This window comes from Neoarius graeffei, chromosome 2 (genome assembly GCF_027579695.1).
Source record: "Neoarius graeffei isolate fNeoGra1 chromosome 2, fNeoGra1.pri, whole genome shotgun sequence".
Taxonomy (NCBI): domain Eukaryota; kingdom Metazoa; phylum Chordata; class Actinopteri; order Siluriformes; family Ariidae; genus Neoarius; species Neoarius graeffei.
The window spans coordinates 49,715,134-49,732,758 of NC_083570.1; the positions used below are offsets into that span (position 1 = coordinate 49,715,134).

A 17,625-nucleotide genomic window follows, 5' to 3' on the forward strand; every position below is an offset into this window, starting at 1 on the left:
TATAACAGACATTAAAAACCTGTGGTTTATATCGCCAGCTCTAATGACTGGTCAGAAGGCAGTGATTCATTTCCTATAAGAGCAGCTGATATTACAGGGTTATCTTTTCGATAGCAACAGCTCATTCACGGGGATGTGTTGAAGCTTCATATCTTAAAGCTAATACTAATGCATCTCAATTAGAATATTGGGAAGTTCAATATTTTTAAATCACGTAAAGAAGAGAAAGTTAAAAAACATTCTAGACTTACACAGAAACATGTTAAGCATTTTTCTATTTTAAATTTTAATAATTATGGCCTATAGTGCAAAAAAAGTCTGAGCATTTCATACCAAGTAAAAATACCACACGTCTCTCATGCCCCTTTTTCCACCAAAGCAGTTCCAGGGCTGGTTCGGGGCCAGTGCTTAGTTTGGAACCGGGTTTTCTGTTTCCACTGACAAAGAACTGGCTCTGGGGCCAGAAAAACCGGTTCCAGGCTAGCACCAACTCTCTGCTGGGCCAGAGGAAAGAACCGCTTACGTCAGCGGGGGGGCGGAGTTGTTAAGACCAACAACAATAAGACCGCAAAAGATCACCATTTTTAAGCGACGAGAAGCCGCAGCTGCACAAACACGAAGTCATCCATTATTATTATTATTGTTGCTGTTGCTGCTTCCGTGTTGTTTTTGCTTCGATATTCGCGCCAAGGTTTATGCAAACGTAGCGACGTAACTGACGTATACAGCGACGTAATGACGTAGCTCCGTGAGCTATGGAAAAGCAAACTGGTTCTAAGCTGGCTCGCAAGTTGAACGAGTTGTAAACCAGCACTGGCTCCGAACCAGCCCTGGAACGGATTTGGTGGAAAAGGGGTACGTGTCTAGTTCAGTATACACTAGGGCTGTAACGATACACCCAACTCACGATTCGAATCGCGATTTTTGACCCACGATTCGATACACCCATGATTTTTTTTAAATGTATTTTTAAAGTAGTAAATTTGACTTAACATTTACTTACTTACATTAACTATTTAATAAATAATTCAGACCACTGCAGAGAATGAGTAATATGTATGCAAAAATGAACAAATGTATATCCAAAGACTGTTTTATTTCTCAAAATAATACTGTTGAGCCAGAAGCTCTGTTTTTTTCGGTTCTGAAAAAGTCATTTTTCCAACTCGTGTAAATCCGTTAAGATTTTTTTGGGGGGGGGGGGGGTGGCGGCTCTCACTGTCTCACTCTCATAGGGCCAATGATTTTCTGTGATCGTGGAAAACAGATGGAAATTACAGAATTTATCGTGAAACATTGCTCGCGTGTCAAAATGTAACTGCCGCAGAAGGCTTCCGCCCAAGCAGACATGCCTTCAGTGTTGCCAGATATTGCTAACGTTTTCCACCCCAAAATATGTTCAAAACCAGCCAAAAAGCACCTAAACCTGCCCAATCTGGCAACACTGCATGCCTTTCCGGTCAAGTGATTGTGATTGGCTTGTGGCACACCTAGCCAGCCAATGAGTTGCTTGTTTACAGATTCGCTCCCCGCGTCGCAACCAGAATGGCGACCGCTTAAAAGAAATGAATGCTCTGCCAGTGGCGAGTGTGGACGTTGCGTGACTCGCAGAAGATTGTCGCAGGTCGGCAAAAAAACGACTTACTAATAGATATAAAAAATAAAAGTAATTTAAGTAAGTTTAAAACGTAGTTTAAATAAAAAGTAAAGTATTCATAAATTGAAGTTTGGAAGCACCTCTGTTTTGGGGCTGAGAAGTTTGAAAGGGTGTACCGCGATTCTGCCTTCTTGTATCGCGACACAGATCGTGGCTCTGTGTATCGCGATTTCGATACGCATATTGTTACAGCCCTAGTATACACAAGCACAATCATGGGGAAGACAGTTGTCCAGAAGACCATCATCGACACCCTCCACAAGGAGGGTAAACCACAGGAGGTCACTGCTGAAAAGGCTGGCTGGAAAAGGTGCACAAGCAACAGGGATGACTGCAGCCTTGAGAAGATTGTCAAGAAAAGGTCAATTCAAGAACTTGGGAGAGCTTCACAAGTAGTGGACTGAGACTGGTGTCAGTGCATCAAGAGCCACCACACACAGGCATCTTCAGGAAAGGGGCTACAACTGTCCCATTCCTAATATCAAGCCACTCCTGAACCAGAGATAACGTTAAAAAGCATCTTAACTGGGCTAAGGAGAAAAAGAACTGGACTGTTGCTCAGTGGTCCAAAGTCCTCTTTTCAGATGAAAGTAAATTTTGCATTTCATTTGGAAATCCAAGTCCTAGAATCTGGAGAGGCACAGAATCCAAGGGGTTTGAAGTCCAGTGTGAACTTTCCACAGTCTGAAGATTTGGGGTGCAATGTCATCTGCTGGTGTTGGTCCACTGTGTTTTATCAAGTCCAAAGTCAACACAGCTGTCTACCAGGAGACTTTAGAGCACTTCATACTTCCGTCTGCTGATAAGCTTTATGGAGATGCTGATTTCCTTTTCCAACAGTACTTGGCACCTGCCCACAGTGCCAAAACTACTACCAAATGGTTTGCTAACCATGATATTACTGTGCTTCATTGGCCACCAACTAGCTGGACCTGAACCCCACAGGATCTATGGGGTATTGTCAAGAGGAAGATGAGAAACACCCAGGCCAAAAATTCAGATGAGCTGAAAGCTGCCATCAAAGCAACCTAGGCTTCAATAACACCTCAGCAGTGCCACAGGCTGATCGCCTCCATGGCACACTGCATTGATGCAGTAATTCGTGGTCAAGGAGCTCCAACCAAGTATTGAGTGTATAAATGAATATACTCTTCAGAAGTTGGACAGTTCCAGATTGTAAATACCTGACTGATCTTAGGAAATGTTCTAATTTGAGATACTGGATTTCTGATTTTCATGAGCGACAAGCCATAATTATCAAAATTAAAACAAACAAGCAAGCTTGAAATATTTCACTTTACACGTAAGGAAAATAGAACTTTTACCTTGTTGAATTAAATTACAAAAAATAAATTTATGATATTCTAATGGTTTGAGATGCACTAGTAAATGAATGGGGAAAATGCAGATGCTTTCTACAAGATACGTACATTTTTTTCCAGGATTATTTAGCATTTGTTTTGTAACACCTGGGTCATTTTTCAGCAAGAGCCACAAGTCTCTTCACTACAGAAGAGTTTGCAAAAGCCCAGGTTCTCTGCAACATTTACATATCAGAGAGACAGAAAGAGAACCATTTTGGAGAGGTAATGACCCGTTTATCGGGTCATTTATATGGCTCTTATGCTAAAGAACCAACTTCCTTCGGTCTCAGACACTCTGCAACGTTAAACGTAGCTGTAAGCAGGTGCAAAGAACATTAACAATTTAGTCAAGTGGAATCACAGCAAGCACTTGATTATCTTCCTGTAATAGCAGGTCTCATGAGGTTATATTCCTGACTTGGCATGGCAAGGTTTACTATTATACAACCCCGATTCCAAAAAAAGTTGGGACAAAGTACAAATCGTAAATAAAAATAGAATGCAATAATTTACAAATCTCAAAAACTGATATTGTATTCACAATAGAACATAGACAACATATCAAAAGTCGAAAGTGAGACATTTTGAAATTTCATGCCAAATATTGGCTCATTTGAAATTTCATGACAGCAACACAGCTCAAAAAAAGTTGGGATAGGGGCAATAAGAGGCTGGAAAAGCTAAAAGGTACAAAAAAGGAACAGCTGGAGGACCAAATTGCAACTCATTAGGTCAACTGGCAATAGGTCATTAACATGACTGGGTATAAAAAGAGCATCTTGGAGTGGCAGCGGCTCTCAGAAGTAAAGATGGGAAGAGGATCACCAATCCCCCTCGAGTTCTGCGCCGACAAATAGTGGAGCAATATCAGAAAGAAGTTCGACAGTGTAAAATTGCAGAGTTTGAACATATCATCTACAGTGCATAATATCAAAAGATTCAGAGAATCTGGAAGAATCTGTGCGTAAGGGTCAAGGCCGGAAAACCATACTGGGTGCCCGTGATCTTCGGGCCCTTAGACGGCACTGCATCACATACAGGCATGCTTCTGTATTGGAAATCACAAAACGGGCTCAGGAATATTTCCAGAGAACATTATCTGTGAACACAATTCACCGTGCCATCCGCCATTGCCAGCTAAGGCCAAGTTTACATTAGACCATATCTGTCTCGTTTTCTTCGCGGATGCACTGTCCGTTTACATTAAAACGCCTGGAAACGCCGGGAAACGGGAATCCGCCAGGGTCCACGTATTCAATCCAAATCGTGTCTGGTCCGGTGCTGTGTAAACATTGAGAATACGCGGATACGCTGTGCTGAGCTCTAGCTGGCGTCATCATTGGACAACGTCACTGTGACATCCACCTTCCTGATTCGCTGGCGTTGGTCATGTGACGCGACTGCTGAAAAACGGCGCGGACTTCCGCCTTGTATCACCTTTCATTAAAGAGTACAGTGGGGCAAAAAAAGTATTTAGTCAGCCACCAATTGTGCAAGTTCTCCCACTTAAAAAGATGAGAGAGGCCTGTAATTTTCATCATAGGTACACTTCAACTATGAGAGACAGAATGGGGGGAAATAATCCAGGAAATCACATTGTAGGATTTTTAATGAATTAATTGGTAAATTCCTCGGTAAAATAAGCATTTGGTCACCTACAAACAAGCAAGATTTCTGGCTCTCACAGACCTGTAACAACTTCTTTAAGAGCCTCCTCTGTCCTCCACTCATTACCTGTATTAATGACACCTGTTTGAACTTGTTATCAGTATAAAAGACACCTGTCCACAACCTCAAACAGTCACACTCCAAACTCCACTATGGCCAAGACCAAAGAGCTGTCAAAGGACACCAGAAACAAAATTGTAGCCCTGCACCAGGCTGGGAAGACTGAATCTGCAATAGGTAAGCAGCTTGGTGTGAAGAAACCAACTGTGGGAGCAATTATTAGAAAATGGAAGACATACAAGACCACTGATAATCTCCCTCGATCTGGGGCTCCACGCAAGATCTCACCCCGTGGGGTCAAAATGATCACAAGAACGGTGAGCAAAAATCCCAGAACCACACAGGGGGACCTAGTGAATGACCTGCAGAGAGCTGGGACCAAAGTAACAAAGGCTACCATCAGTAACACACTACGCCGCCAGGGACTCAAATCCTGCAGTGCCAGATGTGTCCCCCTGCTTAAGCCAATACATGTCCAGGCCCGTCTGAAGTTTGCTAGAGAGCATTTGGATGATCCAGAAGAGGATTGGGAGAATATCATATGGTCAGATGAAACCAAAATAGAACTTTTTGGTAAAAACTCAACTTGTCGTGTTTGGAGGAGAAAGAATGCTGAGTTGCATCCAAAGAACACCATACCTACTGTGAAGCATGGAAACATCATGCTTTGGGGCTGTTTTTCTGCAAAGGGACCAGGACGACTGATCCGTGTAAAGGAAAGAATGAATGGGGCCATGTATCGTGAGATTTTGAGTGAAAACCTCCTTCCATCAGCAAGGGCATTGAAGATGAAACATGGCTGGGTTTTTCAGCATGACAGTGATCCCAAACACACCGCCCGGGCAATGAAGGAGTGACTTCGTAAGAAGCATTTCAAGGTCCTGGAGTGGCCTAGCTAGTCTCCAGATCTCAACCCCATAGAAAATCTTTGGAGGGAGTTGAAAGTCCATGTTGCTCAGCGACAGCCCCAAAACATCACTGCTCTAGAGGAGATCTGCATGGAGGAATGGGCCAAAATACCAGCAACAGTGTGTGAAAACCTTGAAGACTTACAGAAAATGTTTGACCTCTGTCATTGCCAACAAAGGGTATATAACAAAGTATTGAGATGAACTTTTGTTATTGACCAAATACTTATTTTCCACCATAATTTGCAAATAAATTCTTTAAAAATCAGACAATGTGATTTTCTGGATTTTTTTTTCTCATTTTGTCTCTCATAGTTGAGGTATACCTTTGATGAAAATTACAGGCCTCTCTCATCTTTTTAAGTGGGAGAACTTGCACAATTGGTGACTGACTAAATACTTTTTTGCCCCACTGTATAAAAGTATGAAAATACTGCAAATACTGCCCACTGTGTAGTTATGATTGTCTTTAGGCTTGCCATCCTTCCACTTGCAAGTGGTAAGTGACGCGCATACCCGATATGCACTGGGATCACACACACAGCGGCTCAGTCCCGAATCACTGCTCGTGCACTTCACTCGCGCGCTCTGTGAGCTGCGCAGGGCCGGAGTGCGCACCCTCCAGAGGGCACTCGCTGTTCAGGGCGGAGTGATTTGGAGCTCAGGATGCCTGCGGAGCGGAGCGTATCCGTGTATTGGCGTTGCTGTGTGCACGCGAATCGTTTTAAAAACGTTAATCTGATGATCCGCTGATATGGTCTAATGTAAACCGCACCTAAAACTTTATAGTTCAAAGAAGAAGCAGAATCTAAACATGATCCGGAAGCGCAGACGTCTTCTCTGGGCCAAGGCTCATTTAAAATGGACTGTGGCAAAGTGGAAAACTGTTCTGTGGTCAGACGAATCAAAATTTGAAGTTCTTTATGGAAATCAGGGATGCCGTGTCATTCGGACTAAAGAGGAGGACGACCCAAGTTATCATCACCGCTCAGTTCAGAAGCCTGCATCTCTGATGGTATGGGGTTGCATTAGTGCGTGTGGCATGGGCAGCTTACACATCTGGAAAGACACCATCAATGCTGAAAGGTATATCCAGCTTCTAGAGCAACATATGCTCCCATCCAGACGACGTCTCTTTCAGGGAAGACCTTGCATTTTCCAACATGACAATGCCAAACCACATACTGCATCAATTACAGCATCATGGCTGCGTAGAAGAAGGGTCCGGGTACTGAACTGGCCAGCCTGCAGCCCAGATCTTTCACCCAGAGAAAACATTTGGTGCATCATAAAACGGAAGATACGACAAAAAAGGCCTAAGACAGCTGAGCAACTAGAATCCTACATTAGACAAGAATGGGTTAACATTCCTATCCCTAAACTTGAGCAACTTGTCTCCTCAGTCCCCAGATGTTTACAGACTGTTGTAAAGAGAAAAGGGGATGTCTCACAGTGGTAAACATGGCCTTGTCCCAACTTTTTTGAGAGGTGTTGTTGTTGTCATGAAATTTAAAAAAAATCACCTAATTTTTCTCTTTAAATGATACATTCTCAGGTTAAACATTTGATATGTCATCTATGTTCTATTCTGAATAAAATATGGAATTTTGAAACTTCCAGATCATTGCATTACATTTTTATTTACAGTTTGTACTTTGTCCCAACTTTTTTGGAATCAGGGTTGTATAAAGCATTCAACATATGGGAATTATTATTAATAAAAAAAAAAAAAAAATCCTGCTCCTCCTCCACTTGGACTATAACAACCACATCACCACCATACCACTGTATGTGGTGGTGTACCATGGTGTTGAGTGTCACCATCATAACAGTTCCCCACCCCTTATCCAAGAGTGCTGCTTTCCTCTTGGAGCTTTTCAGAAACTCACTTTTTTCTAATCAGTTCTGATTGGGATCATGCCCACAGTACAAAACATTTTCCTTTTTTGTTTTAACCTCATGAAAGTGAGAAATCTATTCTACAAAATGCCCAAACCTCTGCACTGAGCGCGCACGCACACACCATTGTAACCTTCTGGTCAACTGGCCAACCAAATCAATCGAGAGGACAGACACTGAACAATAGCAGTTAGTGAGACTGGTGTTGAAAATTTGCAAGCAACTGCAACATAAAATGTTCTGGAGGAAAATATTTATGTATAGTGGGGCAAAAAAGTATTGAGTCAGTCACCAATTGTGCAAGTTCTCCCACGTAAAAAGATGAGAGAGGCCTGTAATTATTTTCATCATAGGTACACTTCAACTATGAGAGACAAAATGAGAAAAAAAAAATCCAGAAAAATCACATTGATTTTTAAAGAATTTATTTGCAAATTATGGTGGAAAATAAGTATTTGGTCAATAACAAAAGTTTATCTCAATACTTTGTTATATACCCTTTGTTGGCAATGACAGAGGTCAAATGTTTTCTGCAAGTCTTCACAAGGTTTTCACACACTGTTGCTGGTATTTTGGCCCATTCCTCCATGCAGATCTCCTCTAGAGCAGTGATGTTTTGGGGCTGTCGCTGGGCAACACAGACTTTCAACTCCCTCCAAAGATTTTCTATGGGGTTGAGATCTGGAGACTGGCTAGGCCACTCCAGGACCTTGAAATGCTTCTTATGAAGCCACTCCTTCGTTACCCGGGCGGTGTGTTTGGGATCATTGTCATGCTGAAAGACCCAGCCATGTTTCATCTTCAATGCCCTTGCTGATGGATGGAAGGTTTTCACTCAAAATCTCACAATAAAATGGCCCCATTCATTCTTTCCTTTACACGGATCAGTCGTCCTGGTTCCTTTGCAGAAAAGCAGCCCCAAAGCATGATGTTTCCACCCCCATGCTTCACAGTAGGTATGGTGTTCTTTGGATGCAACTCAGCATTCTTTCTCCTCCAAACACGACAAGTTGAGTTTTTACCAAAAAGTTCTATTTTGGTTTCATCTGACCATATGACATTCTCCCAATCCTCTTCTGGATCATCCAAATGCTCTCTAGCAAACTTCAGATGGGCCTGGACATGTACTGGCTTAAGCAGGGGGACACGTCTGGCACTGCAGGATTTGAGTCCCTGGCGGCGTAGTGTGTTACTGATGGTAGCCTTTGTTACTTTGGTTCAAGCTCTCTGCAGGTCATTCACTAGGTCCCCCCGTGTGGTTCTGGGATTTTTGCTCACCGTTCTTGTGATCATTTTGACCCCACGGGGTGAGATCTTGCATGGAGCCCCAGATCGAGGGAGATTATCAGTGGTCTTGTATGTCTTCCATTTTCTAATAATTGCTCCCACAGTTGATTTCTTCACACCAAGCTGCTTACCTATTGCAGATTCAGTCTTCCCAGCCTGGTGCAGGTCTACAATTTTGTTTCTGGTGTCCTTTGACAGCTCTTTGGTCTTGGCCATAGTGGAGTTTGGAGTGTGACTGTTTGAGGTTGTGGACAGGAGTCTTTTATACTGATAACGAGTTAAAACGGGTACCATTAATACAGGTAACGAGTGGAGGACAGAGGAGCCTCTTAAAGAAGTAGTTACAGGTCTGTGAGAGCCAGAAATCTTGATTGTTTGTAGGTGACCAAATACTTATTTTACCGAGGAATTTACCAATTAATTCATTAAAAATCCTACAATGTGATTTCCTGGATTCTTTCCCCCCATTCTGTCTCTCATAGTTGAGGTATACCTATGATGAAAATTACAGGCCTCTCATCTTTTTAAGTGGGAGAACTTGCACAATTGGTGGCCGACTAAATACTTTTTTTGCCCCACTGTATGATAACCCCTGTCTATACCCATGTTCATGATAAAACCCACATAATGTGCTTTTAAGTGTATGTAAACTTTAATCCTAACATTACTCAACCAAATATTTAGCATTTTATATGGTTTGTGAAACACCACAAGTAAACTAGTACAGTTAGCCTAGGGTTTGGCCTCAAACTCATATTGATGGATTTTTTTTCTCTTGAAGGCAATGAAACAGTAGAAACAATGCTTCAGTACCAAATAATTGTAAGGCTGTTTAACTTGTATGTATTTATTATTTAAAGTGAATTTAATGCCCCTAAACCACACTTTGTCCTTGTACAAAAGCAAACAATAATTATGTTGCTTGACCATGTGTTTTCGAACCATAGCTGATCCAAAAGGCCATAAATTAACGGAAAATCAATAAAATGAGCAGATTTTCACGGAATCTGCAGAGACTGAACCGGAAGATCCCGAATGGGTGCGGGACATCACAAGCGCAACAATGCAGGTATCAATTTCGTTCATGTGCGCAGCAGTGGTTAGACCAGTCTCGATATGGAATCACGTTTTGGAAAGAATCTTGACAGTGATTGGGATTCTTACATGTCGGCTGAAGGGGCAGAAGATCAAAGATATTCCAGAGTAAATGGTTCTCTTTTCCAGCCCCCAAGACGAGAAACTGCCAATTCATGACAGTCCTACTCACCACTGATAGCGCACCACCAGCCAGAGAAAATTGGAGAAACAGATTGGTTTGTAGATTTTTATTCTAAGCTGGCCACTGCAAAATATTTACATGTACCTCAGTAAGTGCAGAAATATAATATCTAAAATGCAGTGTTGGGCAAGTTACTCAATAACTGTAATGCATTACTTATTACTTTTTGCTGTCATTTTTAAGTAATGCATTACATTACAATATTACTGCATTTAAAAAGTAAGGCATTACACTACTTTTACATTACTTTATTTATTCTCGCCAAAATGACTGGAATGGATTTTGGTAATCTACAGAGCAAATCTAGCTCATGAGTCATGACTCTTTCACCTCCCATCCAGGAAGCCTGCAGACTAAAAACCAGCATGTTCAGGAATAGCTTCTTACCTGCCCACAATACCAAGGATAAATCGTCCTTTCCCTTCTTGCCATACCTTACCATGCACACCAGCACCTGTTCAGTGCCGTCCTCTTCAATTCTGTAGCAATCTGCATTTTCACAACTGCACATCTGGTGTTATATACACCTCTGTGAATGTAGCCCTTCTCTATAGGACATCTATTAAGATAGTTCCAGCTGTATTACCCTCTGTTAATCAATTTATACCCATTTTTTCATTGTCCTACCTGTACATTCTGCACCCATAACTTACTTGTAAATAATCTGCACATAACTATTGCCCCACATATCAATGGCCATACTACATGTGCATGAGCACACACACAATGACAGAAATATGTAATTTCTTTTCACTCACTTTCACACATGTGCGTGCGCGCGCGCGCGCGCGCACGCACGCACGCACGCACGCACGCACGCACGCACACACACACACACACCTGTTTGCTATGTGGCTGTTTTTTGTCAATGTATACGAGTGTGTGTGTGAGACAGAGAAAAAGTGAGTTTGCTATGTGGCTGTTTGTCAATGTATGAGTGTGTGTGTGACAGAGAAAAAAGTGAGTTTGCTGTGGCTGTTTTTGTGTATGAACTCTCACTTTTTCTCTGTCATACACAAACACAGACCCCTCCCTAGATGCATATATGCATCTGTGTCGGTCTCCGTGTCTAGTTAGTAAAAAGAAGTGAAAAGCTCTGCGCGGACTTTTATCAGTAGCTGATCTCACGGTGATCCGCGAACTTTGTATGAAGAAAACCCACAAAACAACCCAGGTTAAAAATGCATTGTAACGTGCGTTACTGGCACTGTAACGAGTAAATATTACAGGTTTTCTCTCCTATAATGCCTTACATTACTGCGTTACGCCAAAAAGTAATGCATTACAGTAATTAATTACTTTTGTAACACGTTACTCCCAACACTGCTAAAATGTGCAATTATTCAGTGTAATTACTGAAAGAAAATATGAAATGGGCGATAAAAGGGGGAATTTTTTTTTTAATTAAAAAACAGATGAACTGTCCAAACGTCAGATCAAAAGTCATTTCTTACATAAATGGGTTTCTTTTTGCTCCAGTAATTCCCATGTGGTCGTTCTGATGGTGGTGAACACTTGAATCAGATTTGTTATTAGTTGTCGATACAAAATCTGCCCGTTTCGTTTGCACAAACCTCACCCACTGTCGCCTTAGTGTCATTTTTCAGAAACTCGTGAACCAAACGTCCTGCTGTATATGGATTTGAGCATCCAAACAACTCCGTGCTTTCCCAAAACGACCCAGATAATCGGTGTTCCACATGACACATCATACGAGATTAGCCCTGGGATAAAGCTGCCTTTTTCCGGGATCTGGAAGCTGCGATTTATTGCCAGTTTTGTGTTTGATGTGAGTGATAGATAAATATGATGTATTCATTTTAAAGCACTACAGTAAGACATTACATAAACTTTAATACAGACATTTTCTGCTTCTATTACATGCCTAACAATTCTATTTCAACATATGAAGGAACAAACAACATCAAATGAATGAATAATTGGGGGGGGGTGCCTAACGTAATGCTTTGGAATACAAGTTCAAATCACAGCTAACTTGAGCAAGCACTTTAATGCTCAACTTCTCAGTTGTATCCTGCCTCAGCTGCAAATTGATTTGGATAAGTGCAAGACAAACGTGCAAAAAAGACAACCAAGTCCATTACATTTATGACCTGCATGTCTGCACTTCCCCTATACCGTACTGTAAATGGTGGGATTGAGACAGCGGTGTATGATTAATCACCTTGATGTGCATTTTGACCGCCTCAGTGCGCTGCATTCTCTGGTCCTCTGGTATGCCGATCTCCTCCCAGATGTCCTTGAGGCGACTTAGGGCTTTATTCAGACATGCTACTGATTCAGCAGCATGCAACTCACTGTTAAACACACACACACACACACACGTCAGTCAAGTTGCCCTTTTGAAAACTAACAATTAGTTTACTGAAGGAGTCCACGAGTGAGATAACTGGCTGAACGATTCTGCAGCAGAGTTGTGGAGCCACACTACGGCCAAAAGTTTGCGGACACCTGTGATTACATTCATATTTCTTTCCACGGGATTTTTTTTTTTTCAGTGTGGCGGTGGAAGTGTGTTCATTCAACTACAAGAGCATTAGTGATGTCAGGTACAGTTGGTGTTTGGTGGGGTTGAGGTCAGGGCTCTGTACTGGACACAAGTTCTTCCACTCCACTCATCTCTTCATGGAGCTCGCTTTGTGCACAGGCACACGGTCATGCTGATGAAACTAACTCAAATGCACATGAGACAAGACTGAGTGACCCATCCCCACCAAAATTAAGTCTCTGGATATTTGAATGATTACTTCCCGAGTTCACACCCCAGGTCTCAAAGCTCTGCCCCCTCAGGATCTTTTGTTGCCTTCAACGTGAGGTTTCAACTTCTAATTCTCTCTCTATAATGAATAAAAGCTACAGAACATGCCTCAACTTGCAATTTCAACTGGTCAGTCTTGAGCTAGTCTACTCGTCTACAACCAGCTCCTTCCATGTTTACTGAGTGACCCTACATCAACAAAGCTGCTCACAAAACAGTGTAAAGTCCAGCTCCTCTGCTCTTACATTAGTTTAGAGCAATATACAGTGGTGCTTGAAAGTTTGCAAACCCTTTAGAATTTTGTGTATTTCTACATAAATATGAACTAAAACATCAGATTTTCACACAAGTCCTAAAAGTAGAAAGATAACCTGGTTAAACAAATAAGAAATTATACTTTAATTTATTTATTGAGGAAAATGATCCAATATTACATATCTGTGAGTGGCAAAAGTACGTGAACCTTTGCTTTCAGTATCTGGTGTGACCCCCTTGTGCAGCAATAACTGCAACTAAACGTTTGCGGTAACTGTTGATCAGTCCTGCACACCGGCTTGGAGGAATGTTAGCCCATTCCTCCGTACAGAACAGCTTCAACTCTGGGATGTTGGTGGGTTTCCTCACATGAACTGCTCGCTTCAGGTCCTTCCACAACATTTCGATTGGATTAAAGTCAGGACTTTGACTTGGCCATTCCAAAACATTAACTTTATTCTTCTTTAACCATTCTTTGGTAGAACGACTTGTATGCTTAGGGTCGTTGTCTTGCTGCATGACCCACCTTCTCTTGAGATTCAGTTCATGGACAGATGTCCTGACATTTTCCTTTAGAATTCGCTGGGATAATTCAGAATGCACTGTTCCATCAATGATGGCAAGCCGTCCTGGCCCAGATGCAGCAAAACAGGCCCAAACCATGATACTACCACCACCATGTTTCACAGATGGGATAAGGTTATGCTGGAATGCAGAGTTTTCCTTTCTCCGAACATAACACTTCTCATCAAAACCAAAAAGTTCTATTTTGGTCTCATCCATCCACAAAACATTTTTCCAATAGCCTTCTGGCTTGTCCACGTGAATTTTAGCAAACTGCAGACAAGCAGCAATGTTCTTTTTGGAGAGCAGTGGCTTTCTCCTTGCAACCCTGCCATGCACACCATTGTTGTTCAGTGTTCTCCTGATGGTGGACTCATGAACATTAACGTTAGGCAGTGTGAGAGAGGCCTTCAGTTGCTTAGAAGTTACCCTGGGGTCCTTTGTGACCTCGCCAACTATTACATGCCTTGCTCTTGGAGTGCTCTTTGTTGGTCGACCACTCCTGGGGAGGGTAACAATGGTCTTGAATTTCCTCCATTTGTACACAATCTGTCTGACTGTGGATTGGTGGAGTCCAAACTCTTTAGAGATGGTTTTGTAACCTTTTCCAGCCTGATGAGCATCAACAACGCTTTTTCTGAGGTCCTCAGAAATCTCCTTTGTTCGTGCCATGATACACTTCCACAAACATGTGTTGTGAAGATCAGACTTTGATAGATCCCTGTTCTTTAAATAAAACAGAGAGCCCACTCACACCTGATTGTCATCCCATTGATTGAAAACACCGGACACTAATTTCAGGAATCCTAGCGGTTCACATACTTTTGCCACTCACAGATGTGTAATATTGGATCATTTTCCTCAATAAATAAATAAATGACAGACTTGTGTGAAAACCTGATGATGTTTTAGGTCATATTTATGCAGAAATAGATAGAACATTCTAAAGGGTTCACAAACTTTCAAGCACCACTGTAGAGACACAGAAAAACACCTCAGGTTTGGGTGGGGCCGTAAAAACACCTCTTTATAAGAATATAGATGCCAGAACTACTGTATGTATACCGTTTACAAAGCGAGCTGTTGACAAACATTTTTGCGGGTCGACGAAAATAAGAGCTGGGAAATAAGTGCAGAATGAGGAAATAAAAGTCCCCTGAAATAAACAAACAAAGAGGGGAAAGAGTCGTTTAGAAACATAAGGTCACTTGTTTATTGAACTACACTGCCTCGGTTGTTTATTTCAGGGGTTTTCATAGCAATGTTTTCATTTCCTAGATATTTATTTACTCGATATTGACTTAAATGTCACTCCATTTCTAAAAGAAAACCTCATACAGCTCAACAACACTCAGCTAAAGGAGGAGAAACCAGATAGCTACTTTAGCTAGCTACATAAGAATACTGAGCTACTACAAATAACCAACTGTAAATAACTAAAATTATACTTATTTACTGAAATACATAACTACATTTCACTATTTCCCCCATCAACAACATAATAATAACAATAATCACTTAGCTAGCTAAACATAGAATACAGAGACTAAAACAACATCTAATAGCGACCAACTTATCTGGTTACCTCTTTCTCATTGTGACGCTCGACCAGAATGTTTCACCATAAATTAAAAAAATTAAAAATAAAAAAATTCCACACTTTAGTGTAGCTAATCTCAGCTACACAGCTCCCTGTTCCGTATAATCACCAGCTATAGCGCATGAAACCCAAGCTTGAGCGATTCAAATCCGACCGTCTTGGAAGCTGATTGGCTGAAACGTCATGAAGACTAAATCCCAGCGATCTGATTGGCTGAAGAGGCAGACGGCCGTTAACCATTCCAGATGATGAATCAGTCGTAATGTAATTTCATCCTCTGTCTAAAGTGTTACAGAAAGGCAAAGCTTAAAGTGCCATTCCACCATTGGATGTATTCTTTGGCATAAAATACAATATATTTTATGACAACATGACTAGACAGAGAAATCTTTTAGCTTCAAAATGATATATCAAACATAATTTTTTGACAACGACAAGTATATTAATTTTGCGACCAAAGTCACCTACCCTTTTAATTTCCTCGCGGTAGTGAAACGTGATGTCATCGGCAGGTTCCCCTTCTTGTGTACCACGTGTCGGTCTATTTTTAGACCAGGAAACCCCCAAAGTGAGAGAGTCATTTCTCCTCGTATATGGGGGCCAAAAAAATTGCGAAAAAATTTGAGTTAATCTTTCAGTTAGCTAGATTTATTGGTATTATTTTTATTGCGGCGGCACGGTGGTGTAGTGGTTAGCGCTGTCGCCTCACAGCAAGAAGGTCCTGGGTTCGAGCCCCGGGGCCGGCGAGGGCCTTTCTGTGCGGAGTTTGCATGTTGTCTGCGTGGGTGTGCTCCGGTTTCCCCCACAGTCCAAAGACATGCAGGTTAGGTTAACTGGTGACTCTAAATTGACCGTAGGTGTGAATGGTTGTCTGTGTCTACTGGCCCTTTTCCACTACCCTTTTTCAGCTCACTTCAGCCCGACACGGCTCGCGTTTCGACTACCAAAGAACAGCACGACTCGGCTCGCTTCAGCCCTGCTTAGCCCCTAAAACTCACACGGTTTTGGAGTGGGGCTGAAGCGAGCCAAACTGAGCCGAGTGAGGCTGGGGGCGTGAGGAGACACTCCCCTGTGCACTGATTGGTGAGGAGTGTCCTCACATGCCCACACACGCCCCGTGAGCACGCTGGGATCTGTAAACACCGTAAACCCGGAAGAAGAATAATTACGAATTACGAGAATTTCTGAAGCCTTATGCGCCTCGCCTCAGCTATACGCTCTTGCCAGTATCTGTTGGCGTTGTCGGTGACAACAAGCCACAGAACCAAGACCAGCAACACTAACGACTCCATGTCCTCCATGTTTATTGTTTACTATTCGGGTCGTGAGACTACCGCTTAAAAGCTCACTGATGTCACTGTTTGCGCTGCTTAACGACATCACGTGACGTCCACCCACTTTCGCTAACTCCACCCAATGTGTCCATCCACTTCCAGCCAGCACGGTTCAGCGCGGTTGTAGTCGAAATGCAACTTCAATAGCCCCGCTCAGCTTGACTCAGCCCAACTCAGCACGGCACGGCTCAGCCCGACTCAGCCGCGTTTGTAGTGGAAAAGCGGCATATGTGTCGGCCCTGTGATAACCTGGCGACTTGTCCAGGGTGTACCCCGCCTTTCGCCCGTAGTCAGCTGGGATAGGCTCCAGCTTGCCTGCGACCCTGTAGAAGGATAAAGCGGCTAGAGATAATGAGATGAGATGAGATTTTTATCGCGTTCTATCCGCCATTGCTGATAATATGTGCCACGTCACACGTCACGTGGTACACAAGAAGGGGAACCTGCCGATGACATCACGCGCGGAAATTAAAAGGGTAGGTGACTTTGGTCACAAAATTAATATACTTGTCGTTGTCAAAAAATTATGTTTGATATATCATTTTGAAGCTAAAAGATTTCTCTATCTAGTGATACCATTTATATATGTTGTCAAAATATATTGTATTTTATCCCAAAGAATACATCCAATGGTAGAATGGCACTTTAAATCTCGTCACCATAAAGATAACATACATCATTTTGTGTGAAGTTAAAAGCATTAAAAGCGAGGTTTGCATGGCATACAGTATATTTGGCTGTGAACACTTGAACGTCACCATGGAATCATTTTTACGGAATGAAACGTTTATTTAAGTTACAAATACAATACAACCATAGCATACAAGCTGAATATCTTCATAAAATCTTAATAAAGTTTGAATACAGAATTTACTAAATACAGTACACAATAGTTACAGTGCAGTAATGCTTGCTCAGATGTTATATAATATAAACCAATATCCATACAAACATATAGTCTGATTAAAATG

The 17,625-nt window shown here is 42.0% G+C and overlaps 1 protein-coding gene across 2 annotated transcripts in view; it reads right to left on the reverse strand.

Moving 5' to 3' along the window:
* prc1a (protein regulator of cytokinesis 1a) overlaps positions 1–15,454 on the reverse strand; it is a 36,061-nt gene extending 20,607 nt beyond the window's left edge. For both annotated transcript variants that reach the window (XM_060914371.1, XM_060914370.1), the window contains exons 1-2: positions 15,306–15,454; positions 12,308–12,440 (exon numbers count right to left, since the gene is read on the reverse strand). In XM_060914371.1, coding sequence (XP_060770354.1) covers positions 12,308–12,440; positions 15,306–15,316 — 144 coding nt within the window. In that variant the 5' untranslated portion in view covers positions 15,317–15,454. The remainder of the gene's footprint in view (positions 1–12,307; positions 12,441–15,305) is intronic.
* Between the last annotated feature and the right edge of the window lie 2,171 nt (positions 15,455–17,625).